Genomic DNA, 25966 nt, shown 5'->3' on the forward strand with positions numbered 1-25966 from the left:
AATCTATGGGACACAGTGAAAACAGTCCTGAGTGGGAAGTTCATAGCTTCACAGGCCTACCTCAAAAAACAAAAAACAAAACAAAAACAACAACAACAAAAAACAAACAACAAGAAAAAATGGTAATAAATTATCTAACCCTACAACTCAAAGACTTGGAAAGAGAGCAACATGAAAAGCCCAGCATAAGCAGAAGGAAGGGAAAAATAAAAATCACAGTGGATATAAACGACACAGAGACTCCCCCCCCCCCGCAAAACAAAACAAACAAAACAAAATATCAATTAAACCATGGCCTGGTTTTTTGGAAGAATAAACAAGATTGATGAACCTCTAGCCAGGCTCCACAAAAAAAGAAGCAAAGGGAGAGGACCCAAACAACCAAAAGTAGAAATGAAAGAGGTGAAATAACAACTGACCCCACAGAAATACAAGGGATTATGAAAAAATATATGAACAAACTATATTCCAACAAATTGGACAACCTAGATGAAATGGACATATTCTTAGAAAATACAACTTCCAAACAATCAGGAAGAATAAAAAACCTGAATAGGCCTATAACTACCAAAGAAATTGAAGCAGTAATTAAAAATCTCCAGCAAACAAAAGCCCTGGTCCAGATGGATTTATAAGGGTGTTCTACCAAGCAGTCAAAGAAGAACTAAAACCTATCCTTCTCAGACTAGTCCAAAAAACTTAAGAGAAAGGCACACTTTCAAGGTCTTTCTATGAAGCCAGCATTACCCTAATTCTATAATCAGATAAAGACACCACAAAGAAAGAGAACTATAGGCCAACATCCTTGGTGAACATAGATGCTAAAATCCTCAACAAAATTCTAGCAAATTGGATCCAGCGTTATATTAGAAAGATCATACATCAAGACCAAGTAGAATTTATTTCGGGGATGCAAGACTGGTACAATATCCCCAAATCAATAAATGTGATATATCACATAAACAAATTAAGAGACAAAAATCACATAATCATATCAATCAATGCAGAAAAAGTATTTGACAAAATCTAACAGCTTTCTTGATAAAAACTCTCAGCAAAGTGGGAATAGAAGGGTCATACCGCAACATAATAAAAGCAATATATGACAAACCTACAGCCAACATCATACTCAATAGGCAAACACTAAAACCGTTTCCCCTAAAAACAGGAACAAGACAGGGATGCCCACTTTCTCCACTCCAGGAATCCAATAATCCTGGAAGTGCTAGCCATAGCGATCAAGCAAGAAGAAAAAATAAAAGGCATCCAAATTGGAAAGGAAGAAGTAAAACTGTACTTATGAACAGATGACATGATATTATACATAGAAAACCCCAAAGGCTCCATGAAAAATCTACTAGACTTAATAAATGAATTTGGCAATGTAGCAGGATACAAAATTAACACCCAGAAATCTAGGCTTTTTTATAAACCAATAATCAACCCACAGAAAGAGAAATTTTTAAAAAAATCCCATTTACCATTGCACCAAAAAAATTAAGATACCTAGGAATGAACTTACCTAAGGAGGTTAAAGACCTGTACTCAGAAAACTAGAGGACACTGAAAAAAGAGATAGAGGAAGACATAAACAAATGGAAGAATGTACTGTGTTCATGGATTGGTAGAATCAACATAATTAAAATATCCATACTACCCAATGCAATCTACAAATTCAACACAATCCCCATGAAAGTGCCAATGGCATACTTCAAAGACCAAACTCTCCAAAAATCCATCTGCAATTAAAAAAAAAAAAAAAAGACCCCGAATAGCCACAGCAAAACTTAGAAAGAAGAACAAAGTTGGAGGGATCACAATACCAGATATCAAGCTATATTACAAAGCCACAATTCTCAAAACTGCCTGGTACTGGCAAAAGAGCAGACATATAGACCAATGGAACAGAACAGAGAACCCAGAAATTGACCCAAAACATTATGCTCAATTAATATTTGACCAAGGAGGCAAGAGCATACAATGGAGTCAGGACAGTCTCTTCAATAAGTAGTGTTGGGAAATTTGGTCAGATACATGCAAAAAAATGAAACTAGATCACCCACTTACATAAGCAAAAATAAACTCAAAACGGTTAAAGGACTTAAATGTAAGACAGAAAACCATAAGAATCTTAGAAGAATCCACAGCCAGGAAAATATCAGACATATGTTGTAGCAATATCTTTACCGATACAGCTCCTAGGGCAATGGAAACTAAGGAGAATATAAACATAAAAATAAAAAAGCTTCTGCACAGCAAAGGAAATCATCAATAAAACAGCAAGAAAGCCCACTGCATGGAGAACATATTTGCCAATGGTATTTTAGATAAGGATTTAATCTCCAAAATTTTACTGGGAACTCAGAGAACTTAAATGGAAGATAAATGACCCAATCAAAAAAAAAATGGGCAAAGGACCTAATAGACACTTTTCAAAAGAGTACATACAGAAAGCCAAGAGACATATGAAAACATCTTTAAAGTCACTAATCATCCAAGATATGCAAATCAAAATCACAAAGAGGTACCATCTCACACCTGTCAGAATGGCTATCATCAACAAATCAACAAAGGACAAGCGCTGGAGAGGATGGGGAGAAAATGAACCTTCATGCACTGCTGGTGGGAATGCAGACTAGAGCAGCCACTGTGGAGAACAGTATGGAGATTCCTGAAAAAGTTAAAAGTGGAACTGCCATTTGACCCAGTAATCCCACTTTTAGGAATGTATCCTAAGAAACTAGAAACACCAATCAGAAAGGACATATGTATCCCTATGTTCATAGCAGCACAGTTTACAATAGCTAAGATTTGGAAACAGCCTAAGCACCCATCATTAGATGAGTGGATTAGAAAACTGTGGTACATCTACACAATGGAATACTAAGCTTTTATAAAAAAGAAGGAACTTTAACCATTTGCAAAATCATGAATGGACATGGGAGCATCATGCTAAGGGCAATAAGGCAGTAGGAGAAAGATAAATATCACATGATCTCACTCCTATGTGGGATATAATAATCAATATAATTTGATTTACAAAAATAGATCCAGAGACAAGGTAACACTGGACAGACCACCCAACTTCAGAGAGAAGGCAGGGGAAGTGGGGGGTTGGAGAAGAACCAAAGGACTTGTATGCATGCATATTAGCATAAGCAATGGGCACAGACACTGGGGCAGTGGGGGCTTGTCCTCACGGGTAGGAGTGGTGGGGGGGTAAATCGGGGAAAAATGAGACATATGTAATACTTTAAACAATAAAAAAGAACATATATGTATACCCTATTGAAATGGACACTAGTTTGATGAAGATCAAGGGAGGAGAGGCACAGGTGGGTGGAAGTGAGCCAAAGGGGGGAAGTGGGGACACCTGTAAAAATGTTAACATTAGAATCAGGAAGATGGCGGCGGTATAGGCAGACGCGTCCCAGGTCGTGTCCCTGAGCAAATGGAGTGAGCAGCTGAAACTAGTAACATCCACCCCGAATTGGCGAAATTCCTCAGCTGGCGAGACGGTTTGCAGCCGGGAAGAGCAGAACTCCCCTGGAAAGGTAAAAAAACCAGGGATTTGGGCAGGAAAGTTCGCCAGACCTCTGAGCCCAGAGAGTCGGAGGGAGACCGCGTGGCAGACAGCCGCGTCCCTTGGGACAGGCGCAGCCCCTAACAGGGGAAAGGAGAACCGCGGGATTCCTGGCGCCGCCCGGGGAATTGAGAGCTGGGTCTGTGATCACGGAGGACTGAGCCTAAAGGGGGCAGCCTGAAGAGCTGACCAGACCATGCAGTCCCGGTAAGAGAAGAAGCTTACAGAAACCAAGCCTTCCCCGTTTCCGCGGCCGGCGTTTGTTTGTTTGTTTTCACTGAACCCTGTTCATGGGACATGTCGGATACAGACACTCACCTGTGCTGAAGAGAGGGAGAGTGTGCGGAGGAGTGGAATCTGGGGAGAGACTGAGGAGAGAAGGGGGGCAGGGAGAGGTGGCAGCGAATTGAGTGCTGAGCCACCCCTGAGCCCAGGGCTGAGGCAGCCATTCTCTCCGGAGAGTGAGACTCCTCCCCCCAGCCCCCAGGCAAGGAGCACAGCCACACCCAGATTCCACCCTGTAGGAGATCAAGGATTAAAATAACCTGATCAGTCCCTGGGAGTTAACAGGGTCTGGCCTATAGAGGGATTTTCAATCCCAGCAACAACACAGCACTGGTAACTCTTACGCAGCCAGCTCTGGGCAGTGAACTTCCACTGGACAGAGAGGCCCTATAGCCTCAGAGGCCAACCCCAGAACACTGCCACCCAGAGGCTGACCCACAAACTGACTCTTTGCTAAACACAAAATAAGGCAGTCTGGGAAACAAATGCGGCTTGCTTTAAAATAAGGACTGTGGTTTACAACACAGAGGAACAGTGTATCGCAGGGAAACTCAACACTCTCCTGAATACCTGGCAGGTCTAAGGCGAGCCACACTGAAGAATAGAAGAACCAAAGGACCTTCACTACTGCAATATTTTTTTTTTTCTTTTTTCACCTTTTAACTAAGAAACCAATTTTTTTATTATTTTTTTTTCTTTTATTGTGGTTTTTTTTTGTTTTTTTTTTTTTCTTCTTTTTTCCATCACGTGATTTTACCCTTTTAATTACTACCTTCTTATTTTTAACCAGTATTATTACTGCTACCATTTTACCATTTTTTTTTAAAGTGCCATTTTATTTTCTGTTTATTTTATTTTGGGATTAGTGTTCTCCATTCTATTTTCATCGTTATATTATTGGTTGTTTCTAGTTTGCATTCATCTCCAGGGAGCTGTTGCTGGAAGTTGTTGGGATTAATGGCTGTTCTATAGGAGTATTCTCCTCATATAAAAAAGTCTCTTCCCCTCTTCCACTTCATTCTCTCTTTTCGCCCTTTTTTTTTTCTTTTCTTTTCTTTTCTCGCTTTTATTTTCCCCCCTCCTTTTTCCCAATTTCATTTTTGCACTCCTTTTTTTGGTCCCTAATTTTCTTTTCTTTTTTCTCTTTTCTCTTTTTCTCTTCCTTCTTCCTTATCCCCTAATTCTCTTAATTCAGGTGGTCACCTTTATTTGGGGTTATTCATATCGTGAATATATTTGTGTATAGTGCCTGGTACGTGGTGCCTTGTTGTGTTGTATTTTGTGCCTTTAAATCAACGCAGCAGATCCAAGCAACAGCAACCTCCTGAGCACCACACCCTCTGCTGAGGAACAGCAGCTGTACGTGAAACCTTGCCCCACCAGCCAGAAGAGCCACCACAGCTGTGAACAGCACCCACCAGAGGAGCTGCTGCCAACTGAAGAGCAGCTGCTACCGCAACCGCCAGAAGAGCAACCACAGACCAAGGAGTCACTGCCACCAAGGGAGCAGCCACTGAACGACTCAACGTCTAGATATGTCAGCGAGATCAAACATGGGTAGACAAAGAAACCCCCAAAGAAAAGAGAAGGAGGACTCTCCAGAAAAGCAGCTAAGTAATACAGAGGCATGCAACATGACAGAAAAAGAATTCAGAATAAGGGTCCTAGAGTGCATAAACCGGATGGAGGAAAAAATCGACAACCTCTGCAAGAAGCTAGAAGAAACAGATGAAAAAATCAACAACTTAAGTAAGACCCAAGAAGAAATGAAGAGTGATATAGCTGCAATGAAAAACTCCATTGAAAGTATCAACAGTAGACAAGGAGAAGCGGAGGACCGAATTAGTGATTTAGAAGACAAGGAAGCAAAACACACCCAAAACGTACTGCAATTGGAGAAAAAAATGAAAAGACAGGAGGAGAGCCTAAGGGAGCTTTGGGACAACATGAAACGAAACAACATACGAATAATAGGGGTACCAGAACAACAGAAGGATGAACAAGGATTAGAAAACCTATTAGAAGAAATAATATCAGAAAACTTCCCTGAGGTGGGGAAGAAAAAAGTCACACAAGCCCAGAGAGTCCCAAACAAGTTGAACCCAAAAAGACCCACACCAAGACACATCATAATTACCATGGCAAATGTTCAGGACAAAGAGAGAATCTTACAGGCTGCAAGAGAGAGACGGAAAGTTACATACAAGGGATCTCCCATTAGATTGTCAAATGATTTCTCAACAGAAACACATCAGGCCAGAAAAGAATGGACGGAAATTTACAAAGTGATGCAAAGCAAAGGACTAAATCCAAGAATACTCTATCCAGCAAGGCTATCATTCAAACTTGAAGGGGAAATAAGAAGCTTCACAGACAAAAAAAGGCTAAGGGAGTTTATCACCACCAAGCCAGCAATGCAAGGAATGCTAAAGGGACTGGTATAAAAATAAGAAATAAAAATCTCAGAAAGAAAACAGCCACACAAAAACAGAAATGCCTACAAACAAGTACCTTTCAATAATAACTTTAAACGTAAACGGACTAAATGCTCCAAACAAAAGACATCGAGTGGCTGAATGGATAAAAAAACATGACCCATACATCTGCTGTCTACAAGAAACCCACCTCATTAGAAGGGACTCACACAGACTGAAAGTGAAAGGATGGAAAAATATCTTTCAGGCAAATGGAAAGGAAAAGAAAGCTGGGGTAGCAATACTTATATCGGACAAAATAGACCTCAAAGTGAAGGCCATAACAAGAGATAAGGAAGGCCACTTCATAATACTAAAGGGATCAATACAACAAGAAGATATAACCCTTGTAAACATATATGCACCCAATGCAGGAGCACCCAAATTCATAAAAAAACTCCTGGAAGATATCAAAGGAGAGATCGACAACAATACAATCATAGTAGGGGACTTTAATACACCACTGACAGCACTGGATAAGTCCTCTAGACAAACAATCAGCAAAGATGCAGCAATCCTAAATGACTCACTAGATCAGATGGACTTAATAGACATCTTCAGAACACTTCACCCCAAAGCCAGGGAATATACGTTCTTCTCAAGTGCTCATGGGACATACTCAAAAATAGACCATATATTGGGTCACAAGCAAAGTATCCCCAAATTCAAGAAAATTGAAATCATAAAAAGCGTCTTCGCAGACCATGATGGCATAATATTAGAAATAAACTACAATAAAAACAACCCAAAATACTCAAACACCTGGAAGCTGAATAGCATGCTATTAAATATTGATTGGGTTACCAATGAAATCAAAGAAGAAATTAAAAACATCCTGAAAACTAATGACAATGAAAACACAACAATCCAAAACCTATGGGACACAATGAAAGCAGTCCTGAGAGGGAAGTTTATAGCTCTACAGGCCTATCTCAACAAACAAGAAAAAATGGTAGTAAATCATCTAACTCTACAACTCAAAGAATTAGAAAGAGAGCAACAAGAAAACCCCAGAGTGAGCAGAAGGAAGGAGATAATAAAGATTAGAGCAGAAATAAATGACATAGAGACCAAAAAAACAATACAGAAAATCAATGAAACCAAGAGCTGGTTCTTTGAAAGGATAAACAAGATTGACAAACCTCTAGCCAGACTCACCAAGAAGCAAAGAGAGAGGACCCAAATAAACAAAATCAGAAACGATAGAGGCGAAATAACAACAGACCCCACAGAAATACAAATGATTGTTAAAAAATACTATGGACAGCTCTACTCCAACAAACTAGACAACCTGGAGGAAATGGACAAATTCCTAGAAAAATACAACATTCCAAAACTCAATCAGGAAGAATCTAAAAATCTCAACAGGCCAATAACTATGGAAGAAATTGAAGCAGTCATCAAAAAGCTTCCAGCAAACAAAAGCCCAGGACCAGACGGCTTCACAGGGGAGTTTTACCAAACATTCAAGGAAGAACTAAAACCTATCCTCCTCAGACTACTACAAAAAATTCAAGAGGAAGGAACACTTCCAAGCTCATTCTATGAAGCCAGCATCACCCTAATACCAAAACCAGGTAAAGACATCACAATGAAAGAGAATTACAGGCCAATATCCCTCATGAACATAGATGCCAAAATCCTCAACAAAATCTTAGCAAATCGGATCCAGCAGTACATCAGAAAGATCATACACCATGACCAAGTAGGATTTATCCCAGGGATGCAAGGATGGTACAATATCCGCAAATCAATAAATGTGATACATCACATAAACAAATTGAAAGAAAAAAACCACATGGTCATATCAATTGATGCAGAAAAAGCATTTGACAAAATTCAACACCCATTTTTGATAAAAGCTCTCAGCAAGGTGGGAGTAGAAGGATCATACCTCAACATAATAAAAGCCATATATGACAGGCCCACAGCAAACATCATACTCAATGGACAAAAACTAACACCATTTCCCCTAAGAACAGGAACAAGACAGGGATGCCCCCTCTCACCACTCCTGTTCAACATAGTACTGGAAGTGTTAGCCATTGCAATTCGGCAAGAAGAAGAAATAAAAGGCATCCAAATTGGAAAAGAGGAAGTAAAACTGTCCTTATTTGCAGACGACATGATATTATACATACAAAACCCTAGAGACTCCATCAAAAAGCTACTGAACTTAATACATGAATTTGGCAATGTAGCAGGATACAAAATTAACCCCAAGAAATCCGAGGCATTTCTATACACCAATAGTGAACTTTCAGAAAGAGAGATTATAAAAACAATCCCGTTTACCATCGCACCAAAAAAATTAAGCTACCTAGGAATAAACTTAACTAAAGAGGTAAAAGACCTCTACTCAGAAAACTACAGGACGTTGAAAAAAGATATAGAGGAAGACATAAACAGATGGAAGAACATACCGTGTTCATGGATTGGTAGAATCAACATCATTAAAATGTCCATACTACCCAAAGCAATCTATAAATTCAACGCACTTCCCATTAAAATACCAACGGCATACTTCAGAGATCTAGAACGAACTCTCCAAAAATTCATCTGGAATAAAAAAAGACCCCGAATAGCTGCAGCAATCCTGAAAAAGACCAAAGTAGGTGGGATCTCAATACCAGATATCAAGATGTATTACAAAGCCACTGTTCTCAAAACTGCCTGGTACTGGCACAAGAATAGGCATATAGATCAATGGAATAGAATAGAGAGCCCAGAAATCGGCCCGAACCAATATGCTCAATTAATATTTGACAAAGGAGGCAAGAACATACAATGGAGCCAAGATAGTCTCTTCAATAAATGGTGTTGGGAAAATTGGACAGATATATGCAATAAAATGAAACTAGACCACCAACTTACACCATACACAAAAATAAACGCAAAATGGATAAAGGACTTAAATGTACGACAGGAAACCATAAAAATTCTAGAAGAATACAAAGGCAACAAAATCTCAGACATATGCCGAAGCAATTTCTTCACTGATACAGCTCCTAGGGCACTTGAAACTAAAGAGAAAATGAACAAATGGGACTACATCAAAATAAAAAGCTTCTGCACAGCAAAAGAAACCATCAACAAAACAACGAGAAAACCCACTGTGTGGGAAAACATATTTGCCAATGTCATGTCTGATAAGGGCCTAATCTCCAAAATTTATAGGGAACTCATACAACTTAACAAAAGGAAGATAAACAATCCAATCAAAAAATGGGCAAAGGACCTAAATAGACACCTTTCAAAGGAGGACATTCAGAAAGCCAAGAGACATATGAAAACATGCTCAAAGTCACTAATCATCCGAGAGATGCAAATCAAAACAACAATGAGGTACCATCTCACACCTGTCAGACTGGCTATCATCAACAAATCAACAAACGACAAGTGCTGGAGAGGATGTGGAGAAAAAGGAACACTTGTGCACTGCTGGTGGGAATGCAGACTGGTGCAGCCACTATGGAAGACAGTATGGAGTTTCCTTAAAAAACTGAAAATGGAACTCCCATTTGACCCTGTGATCCCACTTCTAGGAATATATCCCAAGAAACCAGAAACACCAATCAGAAAGGATATATGCACCCCTATGTTCATAGCAGCACAATTCACCATAGCTAAGATCTGGAAACAGCCTAAGTGCCCATCAGTAGATGAATGGATTAGAAAACTGTGGTACATCTACACGATGGAATACTATGCTGCTCTAAAAAGGAAGGAACTCTTACCATTTGCAACGTCATGGATGGAACTGGAGAGCATTATGCTAAGTGAAATAAGCCAGTCAATGAAGGAAAAATACCACATGATCTCACTCATTCATGGATAATAGAGACCATTATAAACTTTTGAACAATAATAGATACAGAGGCAGAGCTGCCTCAAACAGATTGTCAAACTGCAGCAGGAAGGCTGGGGAGGGTTGCGGGGCAGGAGGTAGGGGGGTAAGAGATCAACTAAAGGACTTGTATGCATGCATATAAGCATAGCCAGTGGACATAAGACATTGGGGGGTAGGGGAGGCTAGGGGACTGTCTAGGGCGGGGGGATAAAATGGACACATATGTAATACCCTTTGTAATACTTTAAGCAATAAAAAAAAAAAAAAAGATACCTAGGAATAAACTTAACTAAGGGAGTAAAAGACCTCTACTCAGAAAACTACAGGATGTTGAAAAAAGGAATAGAGGAAGACATAAACAGATGGAAGAATATACCATGTTCATAGATTGGGAGAATCAACGTCATTAAAATGTCCATACTATCCAAAGCAATCTATAAATTCAACGCACTTCCCATTAAAATACCAACAGCATATTTCACAGACCTAGAACAAACTCTCCAAAAATTCATCTGGAATAAAAAAAGACCCAAAATAGCTGCAGCGATCCTGAGAAAGAAGAACAAAGTAGGAGGGATCTCAATACCAGATATCAAGCTGTATTACAAAGCCATTGTTCTCAAAACTGCCTGGCACTGGCACAAGAACAGACATATAGATCAATGGAAGAGAATAGAGAGCCCAGAAATCAACCCGAACCACTATGCTCAATCAATATTTGACAAAGGAGGCAAGAATATACAATGGAGTCAATACAGTCTTTTCAATAAATGGTGTTGGGAAAGTTAGACAGATACATGCAAAAAAATTAAACTAGACCACCAACTTACACCATACACAAAAATAAACTCAAAATGGATAAAGGACTTAAGTGTAAGATGGGAAACCATAAAAAATGCTAGAGGAATCCAAAGGCAACAAAATCTCAGACATATGCCGAAGCAATTTCTTTACAGGTACAGCTCCTAGGGCACTGGAAACTAAAGAGAAAATAAACAAATGGGACTACATAAAAATAAAAAGCTTTTGTACAGCAAAAGAAACCATCAACAAAACAACAAGAAAGCCCACTGCATGGGAGAACATATTTGCCAACGTTATCACTGATAAGGGTTTAATCTCCAACATTTATAGGGAACTCATACAACTTAATAAAAGGAAGATAAACAATCCAATCAAAAAATGGGCAAAGGACCTAAATAGACACCTTTTAAAAGAGGACATATGAAAACATGCTCAAAGTCACTAATCATCTGAGAGATGCAAATCAAAACAACAATGAGGTACCATCTCACACCTGTCAGAATGGCTATCATCAACAAATCAACAAACTACAAGTGCTGGAGAGGATGCGGAGAAAAAGGAACCCTCCTGCACTGCTGGTGGGAATGCAGACTGGTGCAGCCACTATGGAAGACAGCATGGAGCTTCCTCAAAAAGTTAAAAATGGAACTCCCATTTGACCCAGTGATCCCACTTCTAGGAATATATCCCAATAAACCAGAAACACCAGTCAGGAAGGATATATACACCCCTATGTTCATAGAAGCACAATTTACCATAGCTAAGATTTGGAAACAGCCTAAGTGCCCATCAACAGATGAATGGATTAGAAAACTGTGGTACATCTACACAATGGAATACTATGCTACTGTCAAATGAAAGAATTCTTACCATTTGCCACAGTATGGTTGGAACTGGAGAGCATTATGCTAAGTGAAATAAGCCAGTCCATAAAAGAAAAATACCACATGATCTCACTCATTTATGGACAATAAAGACCATTATAAACTGATAAACAAAAATAGATACAGAGGCAGAGCAGCATCAAACAGACTGTCAAACTACAGTGGGAAGGCTAAGGAGGGTTGGGGGCGGGGGGAGGTAAGAGATCAACCAAAGGACTTGTATGCATGCATATAAGCATAACCAATGGACACAAGATACTGGGGGGTAGGGGAGGCAGGGGGAAGGTCAAGGGGGGAAAAAAGGAGACATATGTACTACTGTTTGTAATACTTTAAGCAATAAAACAAAATTAAAAAAGAAAGAAAGCACATGATATGGTAGATTTAAACCCAAGTATACTGATAGCTATAGTAAATGTAAATAAATAAATGCTCTAATTCAAATGCAAAAAAAAAAAAAAATGTTAACATTAAAATGTTCAATAAAATTATAAAATTAAAATTCTAATGTTGCTAATAACATTCTTTCCTTGGGGGAGACTTTAATTTTATATGTATTGTGTGATTTTTTTTTTTACAACCTGAACATATCCATGTATTGCTTGTGTAATTAAAAATAATTAAAAATCTCTCATGGCTAAAAATAAGAAAACATAAAAATGAATATGACATTTAAAACCACCCCAGTGAGGAGATTAAAAATGTACACAAATGAATATATGACAAGGGAGAATGTAATAATAGCTCTAATAAAGCACATAAAATGTTGTTATGGGTACACAGTAAGATAAAAAGTATTAATTTTTTTTTGTAAGGAGGCAAGGGAAGAGTTGGTAATTAATTGTATATGTACTTGAAATAAGAAATATGTTACTTATTTTTAATAGTCTAAAATTTAGATAGAATAGTCTTCTAATTCATCAGGTGTTATTGTGTTTATTTTTAATATGGAGTGAAGCCATGGCGTTTTCATTGCTCTCTTGCCTCTTCTACTTTTACTTTGTTTGCCAGATTCTTCTCCTTGTCTCCACTTGTTTACAAAAGGGAAGCACCAATTCCAATGTTCTCTAAGCCTGGGTTTGGAGTTGAGGAGTTAGCTGAAACTATTGTAGCAATAAGATACACAAAGCTAACATGGCTTCCACTATGACCCCCACCATTTAACTGAATAAACAAAGTCTAGTAACTCTTTATGGACAGGAGGCATGTAGAAGCATCTTCTGTATGCTTCTGGTGGTGGTACTAACCAAGAGAAAGAAAAGTATTCAAAGGGAAATATAACTTGTAAGGAACTATAATTAAGTAAAACAATTGTTATTATATGACAGCATATACCACACACAACTAAAAATATAAGCACAATTGGCATATAAATTCCTGTGTATTTCAGCATTTTATTCACTGTTGCCAGTTACATTTTTAAAGGAAAGCAAGAGGCATACACACACACACACACACACACACACACACACACACACACTGGAATTGTTCCTTGTGAATATGTGGTTTTGTGATGCACAAACTGGCTGACTAGAAAATACATAATGGTTCATGAATAATACTAGTAGTTTCAACCCCTTTACAAAGGGAAATAAGGCAAATTATAAATAAACCAAAATGCACAGAAATGGAATTTTGGAGTTAGAAGGAACCACAGGGAGAATTTAGTCTCCACATTGTGCAGATGAGAAAACTAAAGCAGCTAATTAGTAGATCAAAATTAGCACTCAGTTCTGACTTCTAATCAGGTGCTCCTTCTACCACACCACACAGCACACCTGTGTTATTATGGCTAAGATCCAAACACAATCCCTTCTCTGTTTTTCTGTGGGCAATCACATTCTACAATGATCAGGATATGAGATTTACTCCATAATATACCCTACAGATTAACTAGAGTTCTTGAGACAATTAGGTTTTATCATTAGCAGATATTAAACATAAGCAATACCTTTTCTTCAAGTGTTTTCTACTTCAAATGAAGCTTAAAAGCCTCAAGGCCCTATAATACACATGCTGACAACCTTTGGGCTTTTGTTTTAAAAGTTAAATTTTTTAAATTAGAAAGGTAACAATCCGTAGTCAAGAATTGACCATCCCCCCCCCCCCTCCCAAATTAAATAAAGCCAGTTACTTTGAAACTTCACTAATACAGCAGCCACGAGTTACATGTGGCTATTAAGCACCTTTAAAATGTGGGTACTCTAAACTCAGATAAGCTGTAAGAATAAAATTCACACAAAATTTTGAGAGACTTAAAATGAACAAAGAATGTAAAATATTTTACTAATTTTTATGTTGATTAAATGTAAAATAGTTCAACTATACCAGGTTAAATATATTGTTACTAAATTAATTTTACCATTTTCTTTTTGTTTTTTAATGTGGCTAACTAGAAATTTTAAAATCCCATATATGGCTTACATTATATTTTTATTGGACATCTCTAAGCCATCAATAATAAATATCTAGATGGTATTGATACAAAGTTTATATATTCTCTAAGAATATTTAATAGTATAAAAGCTGCTTATATAATCACTAGTCAATATCTGTAGTAAAGAAGAAATGACATAAAAAGCACACTACATACAGAAAGCAACTTTAATTGGCTTAAGTACACTTTTTTCTTCAGTATATTTACATTTTTATTTTTTTGACTTTTAATTTCTTTATTGATTAAGGTATTACCTATGTGTCCTTATCCCCCATTACCCCCCCCCCCACTCATACCCTCACCCCCGCCTGTTGTCTGTGTCCATTGGTTAGGCTTATATGCATGCATACAAGTCCTTTGGTTGATCTCTCCCTTTTACCCCCACTATCCCCTACCCTCCCTCTGAGGTTTGACGTTCTGATCGATGATTCTGTCTCTGGATCTGTTTTTGTTCATCAGTTTATGTTGTTCTTCATTATCCATAAATGAGTGAGATCATGTGATATTTATCTTTCTCTGACTGGCTGATTTCACTTAGCATAATGCTCTCTTGTTCCATCCATGCTATTGCAAATTGTAAGAACTTTTTTTTTTTTTTTTTTTACCACAGCATAGTATTCCACTGTGTAGCTGTGCCACAGTTTTTTAATCCACTCATCTGCAGATGGGCACTTAGGCTGTTTCCAAATCTTAGCTATGGTAAATTGTACTGCTATGAACATAGGGGTGCATATACCCTTTCTGATTGGTGTTTCTGGTTTCTTGGGATATAATCCTAGAAGTGGGATTACTGGGTCAAATGGGAGTTTCCATTTTTAGTTTTTTGAGGAAACTCCATACTGTTCTCCACAGTGGCTGCACCAGTCTGCATTCCCACCAGCAGAACACAGGGTTCCTTTTTCTCCGCATCCTCACCAGCACTTGTCGTTTGCTGATTTGTTGATGATAGCCATTCTGACAGGTGTGAGATGGTATGGCATTGTCGTTTTGATTTGCATCTCTTGGATGATTAGTGACTTTGAGTAGTTTTGGTTAATACTGCAACTATTTTGTATTCCCTGAACACATATAAACTAATAAAATAGGAATGTTGCCCAAAGAAGAAGCATGAGAAAAAAAAGTCAGCCATTGTTTTGTTCAATCACTACATACATGTGAATTAACTTAAAAGCATATGCACCCCTATGTTCATAGCAGCACAATTTACAATAGCTAAGATTTGCAAACAGCTGAAGTGCCCATCAGCAGATGAGTGGATTAAAAAACTGTGGTACATCTACAGAATGGAATACTATCCTATCTAATAAAACAGAAACATGGTAATTGGCGTACAACCGCTACCTTTCCCATTGGCTAATCAGGGCGATATGCAAATTAACTGCCAGCCAAGATGGCGGCCGGCAGCCAGACAGCTTAAAGCGAACATGAGGCTTGCTTGCTTCAGTGATGGAGGACTCCAATGTTCCCCGCCTGCCGCTGCTGGCCTCTGAGCTGCAACTCTAAGCAATTATGTTACAAATATAGAAGCTAAACAAAACCCCAGAAACCTGCTTTAGTCACCGGGCTTCAACCAGCAGGATCGCAACATTGTTTCAAATACAGAAGGTAAACAAAGGCCAGAAACCTGCTTTCAGCAGCAGAGGCCTAAGAGCTGGAGCCTCAGAGCTAAAGCTGGCCCAGAATAAAAAGAAAAAAAGAAGCAGTTGGGAGCTTAAGTCACCCACCAGCCTGAAAATAGCCCTCAGGCCCTCACCCAGACTGGCCAGGCACCCCAGTGGGGACCCCCACCCTGAAGGGTGTGTGACCAGCTGCAAACAGCCATCATCCCCTCACCCAGGCTAGCCAGGCACCCCAGTGGGGACCCCCACCCTGGTCCAGGACACCCTTCAGGACAAATCAGCTGGCCCCCACACGTGCACCAGGCCTCTATCCTATATAGTAAAAGGGTAATATGCCTCCCAGCACCAGGATCAGTGGAGCTGTGAGGCCTCCCGGCACCGGGATCAGCATGACAGGGGGCAGCGCCCAAACCCCCTGATCGCCCTGCAGCTCTGTGTGTGACAGGGGGCGGGGCCACAACCTCCCTATCAGTCCTGCTCTGTTCCTGACAGGGGAAGGAGCCCCAACCCCCTGATCAGACCTGCTCTGTGCCTGATAGGGGGGAGCTCCCCACCCCCCTGAATGCCCTGTGGATCTGTGTGTGACAGGCTGCAGTGCTCCAACCCCCTAATCGGCCCTGCTCTCTGTGTGACAGGGTGTGGCACCCCAACCCCCTCCCCCCCCACGGGCCCTGCTCTGTGTGTGACAGGGTGCAGCACCCCAACCACCCCCCCCATGGGCCCTGCTCTGTGTGTGATAGGGTAGAGCCATAACCTCCCCATCAGCCCTGCCCTGAGTGTGACAGTGGCGGTGCCCCAACCCCCTGATCCGCCCTGCTCTGTGTGTGACAGGGGGCGGCACCCCAACTCCCCAATCGGCCCTGCTCTGAGCCCGACCAGGGGCTACACCTAGGGATTGGGCCTGCCCTCTGCCACCCGGGAGCAGGCCTAAGCCAGCAGGTCGTTATCTCCAGAGGGATCCCAGACTGCGAGAGGGCAAAGGCCGGGCTGAGGGACCCCCCTTCCCCCCGAGTGCAGAAATTTTTGTGCACCAGGCCTCTAGTGTCAATATAAAAAAGAATTAACTTTTACCATTTGCAACAGCATGGATGGAACTGGAAAGCATTATGCTAAGCGAAATAAGCCAGTTGGAGAAAGATAAATATCACATGATCTCACTCATATGTGGGATATAATGATCAACATAATCTGATGAACAAGCATAGGTCCAGAGACAATGGTAGGGGAGGGGGTTTAGAGAGCAACCAACGTACTTGTATGCATGCATATTAGCATATTCAGTGCACACAGGCATTGAGGTGGTGGGGGCTTTCCTGGGATGGGAATGGCTGGGGGGGGGGTTCAGTTGGGGAAAAAGAAGACAAATGTAAAACTTTAGACAATAAAAAAAGAAGAAAAAAACAAATGCTGACATATAACACCATCATATACTTTGCACATGCACACTGGACTATAACTTTAAGATTTCAGCAATTTAAGATTAATGTAACAAACATATTTATAATTTATACCTTTGCTCCATCTGAAATATTGTCCCAGTTTCCACCACTCAAAGAGAACTTTCCATTGCCTATACGTAGCAGTATCTCTTCAGGAGTATCATTGGGGCCATTAGCAAATGGAGTATAGCTATTAATAAAATAGATTTTAATAAACATAGGGCCTACTATACATATGAAATACAATTGAAAGTGATGAGCATATGACTACATGCAAATATTTAATCTAGCAAATTAGAATATTATCTATTAATTCCCTTCACTGTGCACATCAAATTTGATACTTCAAATAATGAACTTAATCCTAATTAATTATTTAATAAAATGAAGAATTTTGTCTATATCAAAGTCTTGTTGCCCTTGATCAGTTAATCCATGTAAAATAAAATAAATGTGGCTTTTCATGTAAAGTTAGTCTTAAAATCAGACTGCAATAAAACATGCACATTTTGTATTCTCCCGGGCATAAGTCAACAAACCTAATATACCTACCATGAGGAAATTGTTAATGTTATATATTCATAGAAATGCGTTTATTTTATTGATTCAAATTTATTCATTAGAATTTTATAAATATTATCAGTGAAAACAGGTTAACAATAATTTCAATTAATGTCCACGAAAAAACGTTAGTTAAATATTTATATCAGTGTAACAAAAAACCCTCTAGAGCAGTGATGGCGAACCTTTTGAGCTCAGCATGTTAGCATTTTGAAAAACCCTAACTTAACTCTGGTGCCGTGTCACATATAGAAATTTTTTGATATTTGCAAGCATAGTAAAAACAAAAGATTTATATTTTTGATATTTTTTTATATATTTAAATGCCATTTAACAAAGAAAAATCAACCAAAAAAATGAGTTCGTGTGTCATCTCTGACACGCATGTCATAGGTTCGCCATCACTGCTCTAGAGCATTAAAATTATTATGTGGATCAATATTAATGGAAAGGAAGAGAGACAAATACCTTGTATAATGTTAAAATAGCTTAAAATTAATTATAGAATGACAGAAAGTGATCAGTTTTGTACCATTTTAACAGATGAAACTGAAAATAGTATTCAAATTTAGGAATGAAAAGTCTTACTGTTAAAAAGTATGAGAAATTTTCTTAACATGTTAATGTCTTAATTCCTCATGTAATAATTAAAGTTGATATAACACTAAACACACATATATACACTAACATTTATTTTTTGTGTATCATAAAGTAAATATTTGAAAGCAGCAATACAGAAATGTTATCCCTTGTTTCATGTGAAAACTTTAGCTATTCTTAACTTTACCACTTACTTTAGGCTATAACTAAATAGTTTGCAGAATTTTATAATATATCTAAAAGTACATGGAGCCTAGCCAGCATGGTTCAGTGGTTGAGCCTCAACCTATGGGCCAGGAGGTCATGGTTCAATTCCAGGTCAGGGCACATGCCCTGGTTGTGGGCTGGATCCCCAGTGTTGGGTGTGCAGGAGGCAACCAATCATTGTTTCTATCTCATCATTGGTGTTTTTTATCTCCCTCTCTCTTCCTCTCTAAAGCCAATTAAAAAATATCTAAAACAATAATAAAATACATAGAATACAATGACATATGTAATGATCATCAAGCCAATAAATAATTGTGTGATGATTTCATATGTATAAATCTTCCGTTATATCAAGCATATTTTAATTATACTAAATGCCTTCTCTAAAAAGTCAAACCTAAATACATAACAATCTTATCTAATAATAGACAAACATGGTAATTGACTGTACCTTCACTACGTCTCCCACTGGCTAATCAGCAAGATATGAAAATTAACCGCCATCCAGGCCCCCGTGGGCTATCCCAGAAGCTGCCTGCTTGCTGCGCGTGATCGGATCTGGTCCTGGGCCGCAGGCCGGCCCTGGAAGCCCCAGAAGCCGCCTGCCTGCCGCCTGTCATAGGATCCGGTCCCGGGCTGCAGGCAGGTGGGCCCTGGAAGCCCCAGAAGCCACCAGATATGGCAGTAACTCTATCAGTAAGCCCTCTGAAAGTCAGTGGCATAAATGCACCAATTAAAAGACAGATTATGAGGGTGAATCAAAAACAAAACCCACTTTAAATATAAAGACACATATAGATTAAAAGTAAATGAATTAAGCTGCAGCCTTTTTTGCTCAGTGGATAGAGCATTAGCCATGGGCTGAAGGGTCCCAGGTTTGATTCCCGTTAAGGGCATGTACCTCAGTTGCTGGCTTGATCCCCAGTCCCTATCAGAGCATGTGCAGGAGGCAACCAATCAATGTGTCTCTCCCTTTCCCTTCACTCTCTCTAAAATTCAATAGAAAAATATCCTTGGGGGAAGATTAACAAAAACAAAGTAAATGAATTAAGTAACATTAAAGAGATTATAAGAAAAATATATTCCAAATTTTGATAGTTGTATAATGGTTATGTTTAAATTATTAACTCCTAAGAAATTGGGTGAAGGGTACATATAATATGCTGTAGTATTTTATAGTTTTTTTACATGTATGAGATTATTTCAAATTAAAATATTAAAAATTAATAAAATATTAATTGAAATGTATCTGCATTACATGAAAAATCTCCTAATTGCTTCTAGCATAATTTATTAAATTATGCTAAAATTTACAAGGGTTCAATTAAAAATATCTTAACTCTAAATGATATAATAGAAAATATATAATAGTGCAGTTATAAGCACTTATCTGAAAATAAAAATTTAAAGAAGTGAATTTAAAGAAGGGATTAGCCAAAGAAAATATATGCACAACCCATGGACGCAGACAACAGGGTGGTGATGGCCAGAGAGAAGTGGGGGGCAAGAGCTGGGTAGAGGGGGCAAAAGGGGGGAAATAGGGACATCCTATATAATAATAATAAAAAGCTAATATGCACATTGACTGAACAACAGAATGGCCAGTTGCTATGAAGTGCACTGGCCACCAGGGGGCAGATGCTCAATGCAGGAGCTGCCCCCTGGTGGTCAGTGCACTTCCATATGGGGAATGCCACTCAGCCAGAAGCTGGCTCATGGCTGGCCAGGGCAGAGGTGGTGGCAGGAGCCTCTCCCACCTCCATAGCAGCACTAAGAATGTTCAACTAACAGTTTAGGCCTGATCCCTTGGGGGCCTAAGCCTTTAGTTGGACATCTCCCAAGGGCTCCCTGGCTGCCAGAAGGATGTCTGACTGCAAGCTTAGGCCTGATCCCCTGGGGAGTGGGCCTAAATCAACAGTTGGACATCCCCCAAGGCGTCCTGGACTGCAAATGGGTGCAGGCTGGGCTGAGGCACCCCCCCCCCCGAGTGCACAAATTTTTATGCACTGGGCCTCTAGTTTTATTATAATTCTTCAAATTCCATTCTATGCATTGATTTTTTTAAATACAGCCTTTTTTATAGCCATAAATTTTTACTCCTAAATAAAAATAATTAGAGCAAAACAAGACTTGTAAATTTCTAACATTAACTAACATAATCCATTTATTACTTTGTTTAGTAGGATTTTATCCTTTCAAGAGAAGGCAACTGTGTGTTTCTGTAATTTAGCATTCTGTTACTATTTAGATTCGTTATAAAGCTCAATCTTATTAAATCTCTAGTGGCAGGAGAGCCAGATTCAAGTACTTAAAAAAAATTAATTCAAGCCCTAGGCAGTTTGGCTCAGTGGATAGAGCATTGGCCTGCAGATGGAAGGGTCTTGGGTTCTTTCTAGTCAAGGGCACCTACTTGGGTTGCAGGATCCTCCCCAGCCTGGCCCTGGTTGGGACATGTGCAGGAGGCAACCAATCGATTTCTTTCTCACATTGATATTTCTCTCTGCCTTTCCCTCTCTTTTCCACTCTCTAAAAATCAATGGAAAAATATCTTCAGGTGAGGATTCAAAAAATAAAATTAAAATTAAATTTTAAAAAATAATTCAATATCAATTGAAAACTTGTAAAATTATATATATGAATATTGCCTCATTAAACACATTTATGTTTTTTTTCAATTTTATAAGAAAACAATATACAATATTTTGAAGTGTGAGTAGAATTTTCCTTAAAGTTATTTTCATTCGTTCTTTTTCTAGATGAAAATATACAGGTGAAATTCAAATACTGATGTGAATTATTTTGAATATATAAGGTTTCTTACCCAGCCAACATTGTGTAAAAAAGGACTCCTAGACTCCAAATATCACAAGCAGCATCGTAGCCCTGTTGCATAAGAACCTGAGAAAGAAATAATTATCTGGTATTACCCAGTATAAATTCCTTTATCTCATCTGAATGAAAGTTGTGCTTCTAATAATCTCACAAATGTTCACAATTTAAAAACAGATTATTTTAAAAATAGATTCTTGTAATGTTAAAGGCAAAAATCTTCTGCTATTAGCAAGTATGGAATAAATGGCTATTAATAAAGTGAGTAAGTAACATGGACCATACAAAAAACAACCTTGTAATATTTTAACTTTCACTTCTACTCTTAGAAAAAACAAATAGAGCCATAAAAATTTAAGATTAATATGTACAAAAACCTTAATATATATTACACACAGCACTATCTTTAATCCTAACACTGACTTTATAAGGAAGATATTATTTCTATTTTAAAGATGAAAAAACTGAGGCAAATGTTCAGTAATTTTCCCAATACCACAAAACTGGTAAGTAGTGGAGGAGGTATAATTACTCTAGAGCTTGGGCTTATAATATCTGTAACTGCCTCCTTGCGACATACGAGATGGTGAGATAATATATGATCTTATGAAAGATTAATTTTTGTTTTATATACAAGGCTTATGTCTTGAAAAGATCAGTATATTTCTGGATTACAAATACACATTTGATAAATTGTAAATGGTTTCGTTAACTTTTCATACAATAATTTACGTAGGTAGCTGTTTTTTGCTCTTGGCACTAGTGTTAATAAAAATCAAATAATATATTCATTATATATTCATGTGAGTTTTCCCCATGAGGTTAATAAAGTTTGTTAGAAAATAGATGAAATGAAGCTTTCTTATTCAGAAGAATAAGCCCACTGCTACAACCTTTAGGCACAGGAACAAAATAGAAACATTGTTAATGCGTTAACAATGTGGGCTGTGTAAGCATCAGATTGGACATTTATAAGAGGCTCAATACATTAATGTTTGGTTTTGACAATTGCCAGACATGAATAATGAGCAACTAATTTAAATTTCAAGATATAATTTTTTTCTAGTTAAATTGGATTTCTAAGAACACACATATGTGCAAACTTGAGAAGCTGGAGAGGCTATCAAATACTTCTATAACTGGCTTATGTAAATAATTCATGTAGGGACTACAAAAACCCTTAATAAATAATGAGGTACAGTTAAACTACTCATATCATGGTAAACCCAAGTTGGCATCCTTTAGTAAAACTTAAACCTCTCCTGCTTCCCACCACCACCACCTATTTCATTTATTTTTCTCATATATTCTTATGGTTCTGGACATCACCATCATATTTTCCATGGTTCCCTTACGACAGTATTTTTTAAATCTCTTTTTAACTTTAATTTATTTACAGAGAGGAGAGAGAGAGAGAGAGAGAAAGAGAGAGAGAGAGAGAGAGAGAGAGAGAGAGAGAGAGAGAGAGAGACATCAATTTGTTGTCCTCTTATTGGTTGATTCTTGTATGTATGCTGATTGGGATTGAACCCACAACCTTACAACCTTGACGTATCAAGACAATGCTCAGTCAGGGATAGTAGAGTATTTTTTAAATGTTCCAATTTGCAGCCAAGGTCAAAAGACTGCCCAAGAACTTGTTGGATAGGTGAGGGTTACTCTTTGAGTCAACTACAAATATTTCACACACTCATAACCTTCCTAGTTAATGAGAAAAAGGGCACAGAAGGCATGATAGTGCTTAATCTAATTAGCATCAATCATGAAAACCTTGTTTTACACATTTACAACACACTTAAACCCATTTTGTATGGGCAAAGAAAAGGGAGTCCACTTTTTCTCTAGAGTGGGTCTCAAAGCTCTATAATATTAAGAACATCTCTCTCTCTCTCTCTCTCTCTCTCTCTCTCTCTCTCTCTATATATATATATATATATATATATATATATATATATATATATATATATATATACCAAATGGCTGGACCGCTGGAATGACCGGAATGACCAGTTGCTTTGACGCACTGTGGCCCTGATCAGTACCCCCCCCCACCCCGATTGGGGGGCGGGGCCGGCCAGCCAACTGCCTGCGGCCCCTTCCCCAGCCAGTCCTGCCCCAATCGGCTCCAATCAGGGAGGACTGGCTTGACCCCACCTGTGCACGAATTCGTGCACCTGGCCTCTAGCATAGCCATAAAAGAAACAAGGCAAGGTAGTGGGATGAGTGAAAGAGTACAATGCAGAACATGTGTTTAATACTTTCCTACTTGCATCAAGTTAAATACAAGAATACATAAGTCAGAAGTAAAGTATTTAATGCCATTGCCTTCTTTCTCATTTGGTATCCAAAGTTAGCAAAAAATAATATAAACATAGATTCTCATTCCCTTTGTTCTAAAGTTCAACTTAATTCATATTTGGAGCAAAACATCCAGCCCAGAGGAGAAAAATGCAGAGTAAATTCACACTCATTTTTTTACAAAGTGCTGCAGGAACAACATCCAACCAATTTATTATTAGTTCATTCAATTCAGGATAATTCTTATATATCAGGAGACATTAAATATCAGTTGAGTACTATTATGGATTTACATTTATAAAATAAAACATTTTAGAGAGATATTAATTTTGTGACATAGGTATAGTAGAAAAGCACATCTACTATGTAAATCTTAAGAAGTTGATTGAATTAATACATATAAAAAGTGAATAAATATTATTTCCTCCTTTTTAAGTTGAAATTGTAATCAATTTATTTTTAAATTTTTATTTATTGATTTTAGAGAAAAAGAGAAAGTGAGTTGGGTGGGAGAGAGAGGAGAGAGAGAGAAAGGGATTGGGGAGCGAGAAAGAGAGAGAAAGAGAGGGTCGAGGGAGGGAGAGAGATGCAGAGACAAGGAGAGAAAGAAACATTGATTTGTTGTTCCACTTATTTATGCATTTGTTGGTTTATTCTTGTATGTGCCCTGTCTGGAGATCTAAACAGCAACCTTGGTGTATTGGGATGATGCTCTAATCAACTGAACTACCCAGCCAGGGCTATAATTATCTTATATGTTAGAGAAAAAGGACTCTTTAGGCACTGTAATGAAGGAATGAATTTATACCCCCATAATGTTACTATATTCAAATATCTGCATAGGTGCTTGAATATTTCTAATTTAAGTTTAAAAGATAATTCATTTCACATATACCATTACTAATTTTTTTTAAGAGTCTGAAATTTCAGGGACAACTCTAACAAAAACGTCATTCATAAAAATTTATATATATTCATTGATTACTAGCAGAGGCTTCATCACTTGATAATAAAACTCTTCAAAGCATTTTTTTTAAAATTACTGAATTTATTGGTGTGACTTTAGTTAATAAGTTTATAGAGGTTTCAGGCATACAATTCTACAGTACATCATCTGTATATTGCATTGTGTTTCACCGCCACAAGTCAGATATCCAATCCAAGTCAAGTCTCCTTTCATCATCATTTATCCCCCTTTATCCTTTTGTACCTCACCTCACCCCTTTCCCTCTGGTAATTATCATACTGCTGTCTGAAACTATGAGTTTTTCTTTTCTGCTTAACACCTTCAACATTTTCACCCAGCCTCCCAACCACCCTCCTCTTTGACAGCTATCAATGTGTTCTTGGTATTAATGAGTCTGGTTCTCTTTTAATTTATTTTGTTCAATAGATTCCACATGTGAGTGAAATAATATGGTACTTGTGTTGCTCTGACTGGCTTATTTCACTTAGCATAATACTCTCCAGGTCTATCCATGCTGTCTCAAAGGATAAGATTTTTTGTTTTGTGTTTTTATGAGGAGCAGTATTCTATTGTGTCAATGTGCCATAGCTGTTTTATCTATTCATCTACTGATGAACACTTGGGCTGCTTCCAAATCTTAGCTATTGTTAATAATGCTGCAATGAACATAGGGATGCATATATTCCTTCAAATTTGTGTTTTGGCTTTCTTCATATAAATTCCCAAAAGTGGAATTAATGGGTCATAAAACAGTTACATTTTTAATTTTTTGAGTTAATTCCATACGGCTTTACACAGTGGCTTCATCAATCTGCATTCACACCAACAATCCGTGAGCGTTCCCTTTTCTCCATATCCTCACCAGAACTTGTTTTTTGATTTATTGACCATAGCCATTCTAACAAGTGTGAGCTGATATCTCATTACGGTTTTAATTTGCATTTCTCTGGTGATTAGTGACACTAAGCATCTTTTCATGTCTATTGGCCATCTGTATGTCCTCTTTGGAGAAGTGTCTATTCATATCCTTTGCCCAATTTTTAATTCAATTCTTTGATTTTTTCTGGTGTTGTTTTATAAGTTATTTATAAATTTTGGATATTAACCCCTTATCAGTGTCAAATATGTT

The 25966-nt window shown here is 38.1% G+C and overlaps 1 protein-coding gene across 4 annotated transcripts in view; it reads right to left on the minus strand.

The window, feature by feature from the left end:
- The window catches only part of RPS6KA6 (ribosomal protein S6 kinase A6), a 232026-nt gene that overhangs the window by 34200 nt on the left and 171860 nt on the right, over positions 1-25966 (minus strand). For 3 of the 4 annotated variants that reach the window (XM_036305340.1, XM_036305338.1, XM_036305339.1), the window contains 2 exons: positions 21565-21641; positions 17448-17565 (listed from right to left, as the gene is read on the minus strand). In XM_036305340.1, coding sequence (XP_036161233.1) covers positions 17448-17565; positions 21565-21641 — 195 coding nt within the window. The remainder of the gene's footprint in view (positions 1-17447; positions 17566-21564; positions 21642-25966) is intronic. The other variant, XR_004966969.1, reaches the window with a different exon arrangement.

The sequence above is a fragment of the Myotis myotis genome, unplaced genomic scaffold (assembly GCF_014108235.1).
Source record: "Myotis myotis isolate mMyoMyo1 unplaced genomic scaffold, mMyoMyo1.p scaffold_m19_p_4, whole genome shotgun sequence".
Classification (NCBI taxonomy): domain Eukaryota; kingdom Metazoa; phylum Chordata; class Mammalia; order Chiroptera; family Vespertilionidae; genus Myotis; species Myotis myotis.